At 39.3% G+C, this 18,007-nt stretch overlaps 1 protein-coding gene across 4 annotated transcripts; it reads right to left on the bottom strand.

Moving 5' to 3' along the window:
• Positions 1-833: 833 nt before the first annotated feature.
• LOC102698046 (tubulin polymerization-promoting protein family member 3-like) lies at positions 834-14,411 on the bottom strand. 4 transcript variants are annotated; one of them, XM_015367892.2, is made up of 6 exons: positions 14,221-14,411; positions 13,772-13,872; positions 9,665-9,766; positions 7,477-7,678; positions 6,356-6,506; positions 834-5,039 (listed from the first exon to the last, which is right to left on the bottom strand). In XM_015367892.2, exons 4-6 carry the CDS (start codon positions 7,665-7,667, stop codon positions 4,845-4,847), a joined length of 537 nt encoding a protein of 178 aa, XP_015223378.1. In that variant the 5' UTR covers positions 7,668-7,678; positions 9,665-9,766; positions 13,772-13,872; positions 14,221-14,411; the 3' UTR covers positions 834-4,844. The 4 variants fall into 4 exon arrangements, with proteins under 4 accessions (XP_015223378.1, XP_015223377.1, XP_015223379.1 ...); XM_015367891.2 differs by lacking the exon at positions 9,665-9,766 and having other exon boundaries at positions 14,221-14,408; XM_015367893.2 differs by lacking the exons at positions 13,772-13,872; positions 14,221-14,411 and adding an exon at positions 10,148-10,379.
• Positions 14,412-18,007: the final 3,596 nt, after the last annotated feature.

Here is an 18,007-nt window from a genome sequence, read left to right as displayed (position 1 = left end):
AAGGAATTTTTATTACGTCCTTCTTTTTCTGTCTTTCATACAGGTTGGATATTTAGATTTCTAAACTATTCGTGTTTTGCCCGTTCATTTGATACCAAATAAACGTAGCACATTTTTTCCTTGAATAATTATGGTGTATCAGATTGTATTTTAAACTTATATTTGGGCTCACCCTTTTGCAATGGAATGAAGTAGGCAATGTGGCAACACATCCAGTATTTTGTGAGGTCTTTTACCAAAAAAATTAAAGATGCTATATTATACTGATTTATTGTACAAGCAACGTGAGGCGTGGATCCTCATTTTGCACTTAGAGGGAGATCACTCATTATTTTAAGATCAATTCAAATTTTGTATTCTTAATATTTTTTTCTTTATATTAAAAAAACTCAGTATGTTACAACCAGAATTCCCTTTTTTCATCTGTTTTGTTATGAAAAACTCATTAATTTAAGTGATATTTTTGGGGTTATGCCTTGTTTCTTAATTTTTAACTCATTTGGAAATGCATTTCATTGAGAGAAGAATTCACAGTTCCTGTCACTTTGACGAGTCACAGGGAGGATAGATCCACCATTATTCAGAGATGTTCCCTGAAGTGGGGTTGGCAAGAAAACATGTTTGTTAGCAAGAAATGAGCAAAGATACCCCAGATCAGACAGTACGACTTAAGAGTATGTAACTCTTGTTCCTGATGCTAGTAACGCTTTTATTTGGGAGAAGCATTTCACCTGACAAAAATAACATAAAGAGATATGCTGAGGCTTGTGCCTGCACATTTTGGATAAGAATCCAAAAATTCTCAGATTAACTAAAATGAATACTCATTAGAGTGTATTATTATTATTTTATTTAGGTTCAAGCAAGAGCAGCGAGTAGAAATACACATTCATGGATCTTTATACACAGACACAGAGAGAAAGAAGATGTTGAAGTGAATGACAAAATAATTTTGTGATTTCTGTGTATAAATGTTATTGTTCCACTAAAATGATGTGATACTTAACGCTGTAGTATTGTCAAACCGTAAGTTCATCAATGAAGTTTGTGAGGGAAAATGACATCCCAATTTTCACCAAGCTGTTCTAAATAGTAATTATTATGGACATTTACTATATACTGTATTGTATATCATGCAAACGCCTCTTTTTGCATTATGTTTCATGTGTTACTCTTCTACACCATCTCAACCTTTGTAGTAGCTTTTTGGTTGCCTTCTCCTTCTGAATTGAGTTCTAAGGCTCCTTGTCCAATGGCCAGGAGGTAACCAAGTGGTTTAAGCAAATATACTTAAATATTCAATAAATATTTACAAAAAAATAAGATTTGTGGATGTCATTATTTGTTATGAAATGAAAATACCCCTTTATAAAAAACAGGGATAAAGTCTAAAGAAAATATTGCGTGACAGCTCAGCCAAGCTATCACAGTTCTACATAAAATATAAAGTGTACAGATCCAGCCATTCAAAATGCGCGAGGTACACTGCATTAAAACACGATAGGCGTGGCGCAATATACCGCATCATACTGAATGTTAATTGGAAATATGATAATAGTATCCGGAAGCACCTTGTAAAAAAGCTTAACCTCTCACGTACAGCATTTGAGCTGTTGCCAAAAAACGCCCAGTTTTGAATCGTGGTCACTGCTGAGGGGCAATCAGCCTTTTCTAAGTATACGGAGTAAGAACATCACTTGCTGTTATTGTAAAAAGATAAATGTTTTAGTAATTTAACATCACTTGATAGTTATATTAATATGGAATCGTGTAACTAAGCAGCTAAAGTATCACAAGTGGATGTTTTGGAAACATTTTGAAATGATTTGTATCTGGATGAATTATTATAAGTGATGGGTTTGTGATTTAGGATTTCTTAACACAATTCTTTAAGTTAAAGGAGAGAAAGGGGTTATATTTACACTTCTTTAGGTAAGCGATTCCATATTATATTCCCTATTTAGCGGATTCTAAAAAGTATGAGATTTTTTACTGCAATAAAGAGCGCAAGTATTCATAGAAAAGGTTAAAACATGGAATCAGAGGGTGTTTCAGAATTTAAACAGAGGTCTGGAACAACCTGTCTAAGAAATAGACGTTTAATAAATTGAAGTTTGTGAAAATAGTGACAAATCACCCCGAACAAAATACAAGTTTAAAATACAAGCAGTTTGAAATTATTAGTTGTTATTGATAAATTACTTAAGTTTGAACATGTTGTGATATTTAGAAATACCAACAAATTCAGTACAGTGTCAATAATATTTACTACTTTAGTTTTTCAAAGAAATGTTTATTTGTTAAAAGAAAACTCATGGTAAGAGCTGAGTTTGAATCCCCAACCTCCAGCATACAAGTCACATGCCTAAGGCATTACACCAACACACCACTTGACAACTTTCAGCTGTAACTGAAAAGCGCAGGCAAAAGTCTGGACAAAAGGCAAAAGTTCCAGGTGATCGCGGGTGAATGAGTCAAATTGATGCACATTTACAAAGAAAGTGTACTACTGTGATAATTTGAGCTATCTGAATATAATTATATCATTATTAGTTTCTTTCCATATTATATTCCCTATTAATCAAATTCTAAAAAGTATGCGGTTTTTTACTGCGATAACGAGCGCAAGTATTCATAGAAAAATGAAGTATGTAAATATAATATAGTCAGAAAGAGCACTTGAAAACTTTTCCAAAATAACCACTGTATGTAACCGAATGAAAGACTTTAATGCTTAAAATGTTTATGAAGAAAGTGGAATGCTGGTGTGTATTTTTTATTTAAACTACCAATACCAGACATATACAGTTTACATTATATGTTTATATTCCTAAATTAATATCGTTTATGACCTTCAGACACGCTATGCTCCTCTTCTTTTTATGCTCAGCTACTAAAATTTACCTTAGTTGTCAAATTCCATATTAATATTCAATACTAAGTGGATTTAAACATGCACAGTAAAGAGATTAAATGAAACTATTGTTTCACTAACAACAGATGCATCTTGGGTGCCGCCTGTCAGCAATTTTGGCCAGCCAATCACGTACTGAGGTATAACGCACTAAACTGTAGATAATTCCGTGTGGTACGGGGTTGTACCGCACATTTTGAATGGCTGCATCTGTATACGTAAAAAGGCATTGGTTTTTTGTAGCACAAGGCTGAGCAGGAAATATGTTAATAAGCTGCTAGTACAGTACATTATTCTGAGATCAATTTAGGATGGGATGGATGTCTCTACCATTGCTTAAAAGGACATGGTTAGCATGGCTGCCAAAAAGGAATAGCAGGGTTGGATGATCTGTGATGCTCTCCCTTTTATTCCCACTGTGCTGTGATATAGACAGTTATATAAACCTTATATAGGGATTATTGGTGGGTTTTACCAGACAAGTACCATATGGATGTTTGAACAGATATACACTGTCAGCTGTCTGTTCCTAAAATTAAGCACATTGATCCAAAATGCCAGCCCACTTGCCCATCTCAGCTTTACACTGGATAGATATACAATGTTTCAACCAAACAGTCCCAAATTTTACAAAAATTAATATGATCTGGATCTTGGATTTAGTTCATGCCTAAATGTGTACTAATGTGTCAGCCTTTACTCCACGATATATATATACTGTATATATGTCCATTAAAGCAATTTGCATGGTGCTTATCTGTAGTGAGTGGTTTGGTGGTGAAGTGGTTAACATTACTGCTTTGCAGTGCTGGGTCCCTACGGTCAATTCAAGACCTGGGGTGCTGTCTGTATGGAGTTTGAATGTCTTCTCCCTGTTCATGTGGGGTTTCTCCCACAGTCCAGTCAAATGGCTTCTGGGAGAATTAACCATGGTGTGAATGTGTGTGTTTTATGCTTTATGCCTGTTGCATACCCTTTTTATGAAACAGAAATCTAAGCCAGTGTGACATCAGTGAGAATATAGGTTCAGTCAGTAGGGTCAGACTGGTGTTATTTAATTATACTGAGCTGATATGCTTATATACAGTAGGAAGCAGTCACAGAGACTATAGACTAGTAGTGCAAATAATGTCTTGCATAAGGTGCTCTTAGTGCAGCAAAGAGAGACTCAGACAGACTAGATTAACACTATATACAGTATATAGAAGAGACAGGCTCTGCTATGTACAGTAAATAGTAGTAAGAATAAAAACAGCAGACTTTTAGCAATGTAAGCTTAGGTAAGAGAAAGAGTAAGAGGGCTTTTTTTTAGCATTGGACTTATAAAATATAAAATAAAATAGCTCACAATACCTTAGCAGCAATAAAAGGTACAGTTTTAGTTCAGTTTAGAACCATATTATACTGATTATTTTTGTCCATGGAAGAGGAAAAATCATACCCAAAGAGTACAGACAATGGTTCACAAACCTGGAGGGGATTAGAAACTAAAGGGGTTATGAAAACATCAGATGTTTTCTATGGAAGGACTGATAGGTAATACATACAGTACAGTACTACATGAGTTAACAATTCTCATGGGTCCCTGTGATTCTTGGGGTGTGACCAAGGTTGGGTCCTGGAGTGTGTTTGTGACTCTTGGATGAGTTTAAGAGAGTTTGGGTTACAGTAGCCTCAGAGCTGTGAACCCAGCACAGGTCAACAATAACACCACAATTTCAATTTGTGTTGCCTGGAAACTATGAGTTACGGGCTATTAGTGGCCATTGTAAAGGTTATCATGATGCATACACCACTAACACGTAGGGCCCTGTACTAACCAGACTCCTTCTCTTTTTCTCTCAGTCCCTCTTTCTCTAAATGCTGTATTAAAGTACAGAAGTCAACACAGTCACTATATCCTTTAAAACTTCCCTAATGTTCATCTTTCTTACTTGCCCTCTTTGACTTTTTGTTCATAGGTGCCTTGTCCCTTGTATGCCCCTACATATCCACTGGTATCATGCAGCTCCTCTCGGCCAGCCTTGCCCTTTCCTTTGCCCGACTCATCGAAACGCTCCTTGTGAGAGCCAGTGAACTTGGAGGTGTCTGTGAGTCTGTCCAATGCACCCGTTTTAGCTGTTTTCTGAGGGAAAGATAGAGAGAAACAGGATATGGTAGGCTGTCAGTAATAAAAGTGATCATGCTACACAAGTGTTACAGTGAGGGAAATAAAGTAGGAAATAAAACAGCTAATGATAAGCAGGGCATGCTAAGAGGCTTCAGGTCAAAATTAAGATAATTTCACTTTATTGGCCATACACAATTCCTTGTATTAGGAATTTGTCTTTTTCATATATCCTAACTCACTCTCCATGAGACACACAGACAGGGAGAGAAGTTTGGGGTCAGAGCACAGGGTCAGCCATGTATACAGCACCCCTGGAGCAGTTGGGGTTAAGGGCCTTGCTCAGAGGCCCACCAGAGTAGGATTCCTCTGCCAGCCACAGGACACAAACCGGCAACCTTCCAGCCATAGGTGCAGATCTTTCGCTACAGAGCCACCTTATCACCTTGAGTGATTGTAGCATACAGTACAGGTGATCTGTAGTAAGCTTAGGAAATAGCTAAAACAAAAAAACATTACTATTTAAATTAAGCATTTACGTTCAACAGAGCAGGCAATACCCAGTGTTTATTTTGAAAAAGACCAAGATCTGTATAGCAGGCCAGCCTTTAAGGGAATGGAGTAGCAGCTGTCAAAGGTCCTCTGATCATTGTTATTTTCACTGACCATTATTATTTCATTTGTGAGAGCTAGTGTCCTGATAATCACAGGGACTTAATGAGTGGTGTATGAGTTATAAACAGGACTTGCACAGTTAGTGGCAGTGAGGTTTGGAAACAGCTAGGGCCAGTTTTGGTGCTGAGACAAGGGGTTTCTCTGAGAGTCCTGTTGTTGTAAGTCTTTAAAAACTCTGCAATAAAGCCTCCTGCTCATCTCCCTGTTATGTGTTTCAACTTCGATTCAAGGGTAAAAAAAATTGCGTTTCAAATTACAACCATTGTTTCTCCATTTTATTTAGTCTCTTCAATGATTAAGAGACCTGTAGTAGTGTGAGTAATGGATGAGTTTGTAGAAAATTGTGAGGGAGGAGATATTCAATTGTTCTCAAAATCACCCAATGACATAAAACCCCCCTATAAGTGAAAAACCCTGCTCACTGTGGGGAATAGTGTAAATGAAAAGGCTTGACAAACCTCACTCTGCCACTCCCCTGGATAAAGTAAAATGCTTATTGATACAGACACCAAATTTCTGCTCTCCAGAAAAGTCTGCTAGGGATATTGATGTAGATCCTGATTTGAGAGACACACTGTGTCTAAGTTGCACTGACACTCAGTATCTTGGAACTCACAGTGCTTCTCATAGTGACAGGCTACACTCTCGCTGACACTTACAGTGACTCCTACATTGGCTGGCTCCTTGCCCATGATCAGCTTGTACATTTCTTGCAGGGCCTCCTCCTGACTTTTGCCCTTGAATCTCTTTGGCGCTAGCTCAGCCAAAGCCAGTGTGAACTGCTCAAAGGTGATGACCCGAGACTTGGACCTGCCAGGAAGGAAGCACAAAAGTAGTAACACCCGCTGTGAGGACACTAGTAAAATTCAGTATCTCACTGAATCATGGCCCTACCCCCAGTTATTTTCTAGTGTTCGGGTTAATAACTTAGCCTAGATGTGTCATGCCCACCGGTTGGATCTACAGTATATGTTATTCTAAAAATTCCACAGCTCCTTTCAGCAGAGTTAGCATCAAATAGAGGACTGGCCAATCTTACACTGACATTCAAACTTTCATTCAAACTTCTGGCTCCTGAAAGAGGACCAGATTTCCTGTTGCTTTAAACACCAGGATAACCCTGCAAGTTTAAAGGTCTTCCAATCCTTGTGGTTCTCAACAACGTGGTGAACCCACCTGGGACTCACAGTGTCTGTAACTGGCATGCCCGACTGCCTTTATTATGAGCATGGTGAATGTCTATACTGACCTACCGTAGATTAAAATGAATGAAAAGGAGGATCAAACATTTTTTGAAACAGTATCACAATATTAATAAATGTACTCTCTAGTCCTGCACAATTAAAAACAGTGTCTAAGGACTTCTATTTTAAAATCTAATTATACAGTATCTCTATATTTCTATAACCACATTTCAATTGTTATAGGAACTATTATAACTATAAGTATTGCATGTAAATGTTGGGGTATGTAAATTTTTCCTATAAATATCAAGGTCAATTATATACCAAAGTGCTCACATACAAATTCAATTTTTTCTGTTTTTTTAATACTACTTCAAAGGTATCGTTGAGAGTTAAAGGACCAAAGATTGTTGCACAGTCCTGATGCTCTAATGGAACTCAGACATGCATCTCTCTTTAGTTACATAGGGGAGGTGGATTCTTATGGGAAGGTAGTTCTTAATTTACATGGTTTTGATTTATATAACATAAATCAAGAATGGCAGTGCCTGTATCAATGTGGATCTCTACATATGTTATTGTAATCTGTTCCGTACTTTACTTTGGAGAAGACAATGTCAGCATCAGTGCTGGTGACGGTTTTGCCATCGATGACCTGGCAGTCCTTGCACAGCTTCACAAAGTTTTTCCCAGTCATCTCATTCCCTGTAGCTTTGGTATCTCCATGCACCGCAAACTTCTTAAAGGTGCTCTCTACTTCTGCCAGGTTCGCCATGCTCTCTGCCATTGTCTCTATGACTGCAGATAGAAAGACACATAGCAGCTATAAAACAAATGACTGGCTGAAACAAACAAAGTTGCACATATTCCACCCACAAACATAAAAATCTGTAATTGAAACACATTGCTTTTGAGGCTATTTTTAATTCTGATATTACAATTTCTAACCTTACCAATGTGGAAATACAGATATACAAGCAGTACTGTATGTCATAAGTAAATTAATTATAACCCCCAACTTGTAAAGATTTCTAACAAGAATATACCTGAATGGCCGGTATAGTTAGAGGCACATTAATTATTTTATCTCTGACATAGTTTTGTGAAAAGAATAATAATTCAGACATACTTGGTTAAAATATTTTTAACAGTGAAAATACACACACTACACACAACATAAACATACAACATACAAGTTTCTCTATGTACAGTAGACGTTTACAGAGGAGTGTCCCAGAGGCCTAAGTTTCTAACCACCCAGGAAAATCTGAGACTCATAACAAGTATTCAACAACTCTAAACACCTACAAATGCCAGAATAAGAGATAAGATACCTTCTAATCTAAATAATACAACCTGTGGTTAATTCTCTCTGCCGAAAAAACCCAGATGCCACAAAAAAAAAATGGGAACCTACTGTATCTCGTTATTCTAAAATGAACCCAAGAAGGAGAGGACATTTTTAACTAAGGGGTTTTTCACTCAGGAAATCCAAATTTCCTAAAAACTACAGAATAGCAAGCTTTGTCCTTTGTCATGGAAACAGCCAACAGCCAAAAACACTGAATCCATATTCTGCTGATCATGTCCTCATCCGTGTGCTGTGCTGACAGATTAGCATTTTCCTAGTGCTGGCAGAATTCCTGTGAAAATGATTGTTTTAGACCAGTTCTTCTTCTTCCTGGCCAGGTTGAATAGACTTGTCCTGGACTGAAAGTGTATTTACACCCACATAGACAACACTGACAGCTACAACTACAACTGCACTGTTACCTGCCCTAGCAAGGAGCCTGTTGACTCCATGATATCAGCCACCTAAGTTCCAGGAAGATAAAGTGTTGACATTTCACAGTTTCTGAGGCAAATCTCAGTTGCAGTGTTCCAGAGAATGGAGTCTCCAATAATCACCACTTCTCTTATGTCAGGAGATTCTTGATTCCTCTAGCTTAGGATTCTGAATCTGAAATTTCCCTTATTTAGTCTCTACAGAATACTGTGTATCTGTTAATGATAAGTTCAAGTTTATTGCCTTATGTATCTGATGTAACATTGTGGGAGAGGGTGGAACTGCAGCAAGCACTGGTAAAATGTCAACGCCCCTGCTGAGCGGTGTGAGGTTAGCAAGAACTAAAAATAACACAAAGGTGAAAATTATCAAACAAAACAGTTTGTTAATCAAGGGGAGCTGGCGTGGAGCATATGGTATTTAAACCCAACACTGATGGTGGGTAGGGAGTCTTGTCTGTATGGGGCTTGTTTTATTATGTTCTGGACATTTTTTGGTTTTGTAAGTTAAGAGAGGATAATTATTTTCCTTCTCTGTTTAGAGATCTGTTTAGAGCACTTGTGAAAATTAAAAAAACAACTTTCTTTTGTTTAATATTTTTACCTAACCCTTTCCTATAACAACATGATCATATCTGATGTACTTTCCAGGTTGTTGGTGCAGTTTAACTCCACAGATTAAGTAGTTTACAGAAAAGTAGTTTCAATTCTGCACTAATGACAATGGTTTGGCACATCATTTTGACAATGACACATCTAGACAACGTGAGGAACACATTAAAAAATGCAAAAAAAAAATGCTCTGAAATATTTGTGTAATTTAAGTTAAGGGATGTTAAAAGTCTATAATGCATAAGTAAGGCCTCGTTTAGAATACCATGTAATTTTGGTCACCATGCTACAGAAAAGATGTTGTTGCTATAAAATCTGTCCCGTAAAATACAACCAGATATTTTCCAAGACTCAAGGAATGTCCTGCATAGGGTGAAAAAACTTAACCTTTTTAGTCTTCAGCAGAGAAAACCATAGGAGGACTTCACGTGAGTATTCGTGTGAGGATCATATGGATCCTGAAGGCTTGTAAGGATCCTGAAAATCTTCCTAATGTTTCAGAGAGAAAATGTAAAGATTTTGTAAAGCTGCAGTGAGTAAACATTTTTGAGAGATTTTTTTGCAAACCCATAAGCAGCTGAAATGCCCTGTGATGATAGAGAGGGACTGAAGAAATCGGTTCGCAGTTCAGAAAAGAGCCAGACTTTTATTTTAACTTTACATTTGTGCCCATCATCGTAAACAACCAATATTTTAGTGTGACGATTGTAAACCCCTCCTCTTAAGGACGCTCCAGCCCTTCCTTGCTCAGTATTCATCCCCTGCACCTGTCTCCGGTTCCTGCCCCCCGTCCTATAAAAGCCAGGCGTTCCTGCCAATCTGGGCTTAGCTTTGGAAGATGGACGCCCGGAAGCCCGCCTACCCACCTACCCGCGAGTCCAGGAGCGACTCGGCGGCATCGGGACTGGAGCATCTGGTCCCATTACCCCCCTTTTTTTTCCCTCACTCCTCCCCGGATCGTGTTGTCTGCATAGGGTTCTGAAAGAACACTTCGTTACATTTAGTTACTCTTAAATCATGGTGTCCTGTTAATGCAAAAGCCTTGAGTTCTTGTACTCAATTCCACATGCTTCTATTATTAAGGCAAACAGTAAGGATTCTAATATCCAGATTTGTAATTAAATTTAATTAAAAAATGAATATATTTTCTTAGTGTTACTCAGGGCTTTTCGGGCCCATGTTTGTAGTGTCAAAGCACATTATTAAACCTACAATTAAGTTTTATTATAGATTTCTAATAATGTTTCTGTTACTTTGACAAAGCAAGTTGGGCCTCTGTGTAATGAGGTGCAATGTATGTCTGTACTTCTGTAATTCTGTATCAATGCAAGCATGTTGCCAATATCAGACTGTCGGATTTGTAACTAATACAAATACTGAAATACTGAAAAAGTGGAACATCAAGAACATAGTTGTTGTCACCCCCTTTGCTTTGAGTACACCCTTCCCTGCAGCTGCAGAGAATGGTTTAGTTAAATTAACTTACTTGCATGCCTATTCTCAGTTGTTTTATTAGCTCCAGGCTTCAGTGTATAGAAACCAGTATACCAATGCTATTAAGAGCATTGTGTCATGGTTTTTCTGTAAGATTACATTTTAAGAATGTTTTGATGCTTCTTCTGAATGCAAAAGATTCTATACAATTGCACACGCCCCTGTTTTGTATCATTAAAGCAAATGTGCTGCTTTCACTTCTAATTGTACGCCATTTAGACTTACAATTTCTCTGTGGTAACTGTTCTACAACGCAAATTATATTGAGTAAATGCATGTAGGAACCAAAGATTTTAATTTGATTTTCATTCTTCTCATTTAGATTTTTACAAAGTATTTACATACAGAAATAAAATATATTTCCAATGAGAATTACTCAAAGACTCGCAGATAAAATTGCATCCCAAGGTGCTTCCACCAAGTACTGTACTGACTCAGAGGAAGTCAATTATTAGTTACTAACGTTTTGCTTTTTCTTCACGGGTTGCATGGTGTCAGAGTGGTTAGCATTGCTGACTCTTAGCGCTGAAGCCCTTGCTCCAGAACCTGGAGTGCTCTACTCAGCCTAGAGTTTGTATGTTCGTGCAGATTTCCTTTCATAGTACATAAACAGACTTTTTGACCAAGTGGCCTCTTGGAAAACAGACCCTGTTGTGAGTGTGTACATGACTGTGTGTGTCCTTCAATGGACCAGTGTCCCGTCCAGGGTGTACCCCACCCATTGCTTGTCAGGATAGGTTCCAGCTTCACTGCAACCCTGAACATTTTTGGATGGATTTGTTTTTGCAGTAATTGCTCCATGTAACTTCTTTCACCCATAACAGTGATTGGTTTGAGCATTCCAGGTTTGGTTAAATATATTAACTTTAAAAAAGTTTATATGTAATTTTTATTCAACTAAATTAGACATCATTGGGTGGTGTTGAATACGTTTTCACACTAGAAAAGAAAGAAACTAGTGCTGTAAAGTATGTAACGTTAAGTAATGTTAAGATAGTTTAATGAATGCTATTTATGTATTGTAAATAAACGTATGACTAGCATATAATGTACAGAAATGTGGACATTGACAAAATATGTTAAGAACTTTAAATGAAAGTTACAAGCTTTACATCGTGGTATAAGATGAGTTTGATGGTGTATATCATCCTGTGTGCTGTGCAAATCATGAAATATTGTAACATGACATATCTTATTAATTTGGAAAGAATACTAATATAATTAAAATGTTTTGTTGCTTTTTCTGTTCAAATCCCACAGCTGGCAGAGAAATCCCACTCCATTGGGTCACCGAGTAAGTCCCTTCACCCCATCTGCTCCAGGGGCACTGTATAAATGGCTGACCTTGTGCTCTGACCCCAAGCTTCTCTCTCCCCAGCTGTATCTCTCATGGAGAGCAAGCTGGGGTATGTGAAAAAACAAAGTCCTAATGCTAATAAATATATGTATAATAATATATGGGTAATAAAGAGATCTTATCTTATGTATGGGTATCAAAACCAGAAAAGTTTCACTGAGAGCCAAATTACAGTACTGTACACTGTTCATTCTCTAGAATCGATAAAACTATGCTGCTGTTAGAGAACCTCCCTATCTAAGGTTTTCCTTGTTTAAATTTGACCCAAAATTTCTCCTATAAACTTTATTGCATAAACTATTTGGATGCAGGCAGATGTTATGAGGTTGGTCCAAAGAAAAAATAGGGGGTTCCCAGTCGAAATAAAGCCTGGAGCGTCAGCGCTGAAAAAGAAAAAAGGAAAACAATTCTCTCTCACACCAAAATGGAAACCGTATCAAAAAAGGGAAAACTTCTTAACGAAAATGATTCTCCTGAGTCGCAGTACCAGGGAATAAAGATTTACTAAGGGAACTACGATCTCTAGATTTGGGCTCTAATGATGGAGCAAAGATTCAGTGGTCTGAACAGACTTAACTTTATAAGTCATCTGTCCATAAATTTCTGATAAATCATCAAAAGAAACTTATTTCTAGTAATAGTTGGGGGAACACAAAGCAGGAATACAGGTAAGATCTCCCAGAATGCGACACCTTTCCAACACGGGACAAAAAGAATTTAGAGATGCCAGTCAACCCAGCCAGCATCGTTTCAAGATACAGCCAGCAGCTGTATCGCTCTGCAGCTCACAACAGGCAGCCCACTGATGCTATAAAGGTAAAAAGGCGCCTTTCTTTGGATGAGATGTGTAACTTAGGTCCTGACTCTTTGTGGTCATTAAAAATCCCAAGGTGTTTTTCTAAAGGAGTGGAGGTGTTACCCCTGCATTCTGGCCAAATGTCCCCCTGACCTTTAACAATCAGGGCCTCCTAATAATGCCCATCTCTGAACTGGCTTCATCACTCTGTTCTCCTTCCTACTGAGAGCTGCTGTGTGGTGAGCGTTTTAGCGGACTATGGCTGCCGTCACATCATCCTGTTGGTGCTACACAATGGTGATGGTGGAAGGGAGTCCGTAATTCCTTAAAAACACTTTGGAACTAAAACATTTGCTCATGGGTACACCTGTAGTGCCCTACATAGCATTTAAACCCACAACGATCCAGTTACAAGTCCAGCCCTCTGATCACAAATTTCTGATTTCTACACTGACGTGAGTCGTGTGACAAATAAGGAAAAACCATCAGGGTACTGAATCAAAACATCAACACAGATCACATGCTTCCTTATACAGTATGCTGCTCAACAGGGCCGTTATCTGTTTTTGTAAGATCTCACACTAAACATACTATAGTTTACCACATAATATATAACAAAACACATATGATCCTCCATATACTGTACCGTATATACCTGTAGGGCAAAATCCTATGTTAAAAACAAAGCTGTTTAAGCCGTGGGACATGAAATTCAGTTCTTATTCTCAATTTCCTAGGAGATTCTATTAAATCTAGCAATAACAATAACAGTACTCAATTCCAAAGCGTAGAACCCATCTACTATTTGCATGTAATCTTATATTGTACAAAATGCTCCGTGCCTTACCTTTGTTGGGGCTTATAGCTGTTGTTGTTTGCGCCTGTTTCCTTTCTGGAGAGAGGGATGCTGAGTGTTGTCCCTGCTCCTATCTGCAGCCTCCTCCCTGTCTGTGTTTGTGAGAGAGAGAAGGCACTGGCCAGCACTGTGAATGACATCACTCTCAACCCCCCTCCCCCCTTCCCCCTTCCCCCTTCCCCCTCTCTTTATGCAACACAAAACCACACCCTGTCTCTCTTTCTCAATTTCAATTCAATTCAAGGTGCTTATTAGCATGACCGATGGGTACAATCAGTGTTGCCAATGCAAATAAAAATAATGAAATTCACATGACACAAAACAAAACATTAAAGTAAAGAAAATCTACAGACATATTACAGACATTTACAATAAAGACATATTATAAAATATTCACATATACTGTAGACAGATGGAGCATTATTGGGAGACAGACTCACTGTTCCTCAGGCTGTGACAGGAGATCACACACTGAGCTGCCAGTTCCCTCCTCCCTCTCCCAGTTGGCTTGAGACCCGTTGTGATTCTGGCAGGTGTGGGAACTCTGGGATTAGATTTCTGAATTTAGGGAAGAATGTTTCTCTGATCCCAGAGTATCTGTCATAGTGCAGTAGGAAGTGCGAAGTTTCTCTCTCAAACTAAGACTGAAGCTCAGCTGGTCCTGCTACAATATGTGACACAGCCTGCACATCCACCCACTCCCTCTCCCCTCTCTCAGGGGGGAAGCATATGCAGTATGTACAGAGCATCTTGTAAAGGCAATAGGAACCAATTGAAAGTAAATGTAGAAAATTGAAGGTGATTTATTATCAGCTGATTATTCCAGAAAGTTATGGCAGCTGCATTTAGAGGTCCAGAAAGAATATCAGTGTGATTTTATTGCAAAGAGAGTTTTTTTAGGCCAACACCATTTTAAAACCTGTGTAGGTTGCATACAGCAGCTTTATCGAAACGAGCCCAGAGTTTGGATAATTTTCTGTTCTCCATAAATGAATTACATTTTAGTTTGTGATTGCAATCCGGTGTCCTTTTTTAAAACTTCAGTGTGAAATACTCTCTGGGGTTTACTTTGTTTTTACTCCATAGGAATTTGTACACGTGGATCAAATTTGTTTTAGACTATCATAATACAGAAACCAGGAGTGGTTCTAGAATGGTGAGATTAACAAATCTGCTGGAAAAAAGTCCAGACAAGTCGAACCTTCCACAATTTAGGACCTGCTTTCCACCACAAATGCCTAGGAAGCATTTCCACCATGCTTAGAATCATAAGCGTGGCTCTTTTTTATTTTCAAACTGTAATCCATTTAAGGCTCATACTTTGTGAGTCTGAATCTCCAGCACTGGAAATCATTACAGAACTATCTAGCTGTCTCTGTAGTATGCCGGCCCTCAGAACCAGATGTGTTGCCAAAAGCAATCTTCATCTGTGTGAATACATGTATTGTTGATTGATGCATTTACTGTAGAACTTCACTGGAATAGCCAGGGTCAACAATGTGTGACCAACCACAATGATTTTGTTTTGCAATCTAGACACAAAGTTCAGATTATTCCTTATTCAAGAAATCTACAGAGACCCCACTATTCCAAATACGTAAGATCCACGGACATAAATTAGAAAACACTTACAAATAAAGTGCAACAAATGTAGCACATGCAAATGCTTAAAGCCTCCTTCATAGTATTGCATGCACATACATGTAGCCTGCATGAAAAGCAAATTAGCAATGTGTTCACCACCTAGTGTCTCAGTATGTCAATGAAAATTAAGACCACTCTGTTATACTGCTTGATCAAAGTCAAACCAGCAGTAGCTGTATGTTTTAATGGTTCATTACAATTGATAGATTATAGCGTACTGTAAGTAGATATATGCCCTCATCATATATATAAAACATACATTTTAGTTAAAAACTAATGTGTAATTATCATGAGTATTTAGCTATGTATACACATGACAGATAAAGTAATAATTATATCTTAGTATCATTCTGCAAATTTGACTACTGGTCCAAATAATTCAAACCTTCTGATTCAGAGCCCCCCACTATTCCTGCATCGTATACACCTGTCTCCTGAGGGCATAGGCCTCATCCTCGACACCTCCCATTTCCTGAGCCCGGGGTCTTGAGGATCTCGCCCCGTCATCCTAGGACCTCCATGTTCTCAGTGTGTTTGTGTTTTCCCCCTTTCTTTGGATTTTAACCTTGTTGCGTCAGAAGATGGATTTATTGTTAACAGACTCATGGACTTCGCCCTGACCTGCCTTCGGACTTGCTCGGATTTGGATTACATTCTTTGTCTCGCCCGCTCACTGTTTCCCGGACCGTCACTATTATTTTGTGCACCACTAAACCCCTGTGTGTTTTCCCATACCACGCCTCCTGTTTCCTCCAGCTCTTACTGTATCACATAGGGTCTACAACAAAACCCGACAGGGACTACAGACCCTGTCCGTAACCCTATACTAAGAATGGAGTTAGGTCTCCAATCTGTGAAAGCTCTGCAACCTGTTTCAGTGGTTTGTAGCGAGTCTGAAGATGATCTTGATATTGTACTGTACAGGCTAAGAACCAGCTTAGTACAGAGCAGCATACTAAATCCGCAAGTCTGTTGCAATGACCCATAATCTTTATGCAAAAAAAATTAGTCTGAGTTCAACCCTTTGTGTAGAAAGATATATAAACAGTAGGGCGGCATAGTGGTGGACTGATTAGCATTTCTGACTCACAGCCCTCGGGCCCTCAATTCCATAGTCCAAACGCATACTGGTAGATTAATTGACTTCTGGGAAAATGGGTCTTCTCTGGTGTGAGGGTGTGTTTGTGTCTGTGTGTGCGTTGTGATGGACTGGTATCCCTACACCACCTGTGTCACGAACGTAAGTCCCTCCTCTTAAGGGCGCTCCTGCTCTTTCCCATTTTGCCTGATTTTCCTGCACCTGACTCCTATCCAGCCCCTCCCTATAAAAACCAGACACTCCTACCATTCTGGGCTCAGCTTTGGAAGATGGACGCCCGGAGGCCCGCCTACCAGCGAGTCCAGGAGTGCCTCGGTGGCATAGGCTTCGCAACAGCATCCTGACCATCTGGGTCCAGGGCTGGGAGCGCCTGGCCCCATTACCCCTTTTTATTTCCCTGACCCTTCACCGGATCCCACATCGGCTTTTAACTTTTGTCATGTCTGTCATGGATGGATCACGCAGCTCTTGGACTATTAAAAACAAGTCCAAGAACAGTTAATCACTTTTTGCTTGTGTGTTTTACTACCGCCCTGTTGCACTCACATCAGTTATCATGAAGTGCTTCGAGTGGTTGGTCAAAGCATGCATCACCTCCTCACTGCCTGACACCCTAGACTCACTGCAATTTGCATACCGCCAGAACAGGTCAACAGAAGATGCTATTGCCACTGCCCTCTCACACCTGGCAAAGAAAGGAACATATGTGAGAATGCTGTTTGTTGATTACAGCTCAGCATTCAATACCAAAGTGCCCTCAAAGCTCGTCATCAAGCTCCAGGACCTGGGACTGAACACCTCCCTCTGTAATTGGATCCTGGACTTCTTGACTGAACGTCCGCAGGTGGTGAAGGTGGGCACCAACATATCCTCTACCCTGACTCTAAACACTGGAGCCCCCCAAGGCTGCGTGCTTAGTCCTGTCCTCTACACCTTATTTACCCATGACTGTGTCACCAGGCATAACTCAAACTCCATGATCAAGTTTGTAGACGATACAACAGTCATTGGCCTGATCACAGATGGTGAGGAGTTTGCATACAGGGAGGAGTTTGAAACCCTGGCAGTATGGTGCCAGGAGAACAACCTCTCTCTGAACATCAGTAAGACTAAAGAGATGATTGTGGACTATAGGAAACATCAGGGTGGAGACCACACACCTATTCACATCAATGGGACTGCAGTGGAGAGGGTGAGCAGCTTTAAGTTCCTGGGAGTTAACATCTCAGAGGATTTAACCTGGACCCACCACACCAACACCGTGGTCAAGACAGCACGGCAGCGCCTGTTCTTTCTCCGCAGGCTAAAGAAGTTCAGCATGCCATCACATATTCAGGCCAACTTCTACAGGTGCACTATTGAGAGCATCCTGACTGGTTGCATTACTGCCTGGAATGGGAGCTGCTCCGCACGTACTGTATTGCAGAGGGTGGTGAAGTCAGCGCAGCTTATCACCAGCTGTAAGCTACCAAGCATCAAGGAGA

This window comes from Lepisosteus oculatus, chromosome 26, assembly GCF_040954835.1.
Source record: "Lepisosteus oculatus isolate fLepOcu1 chromosome 26, fLepOcu1.hap2, whole genome shotgun sequence".
NCBI classification, from domain to species: domain Eukaryota; kingdom Metazoa; phylum Chordata; class Actinopteri; order Semionotiformes; family Lepisosteidae; genus Lepisosteus; species Lepisosteus oculatus.
The sequence above is the reverse complement of the archived record's forward strand: the minus strand, read 5'-3'. Positions and strand labels throughout refer to the sequence as shown.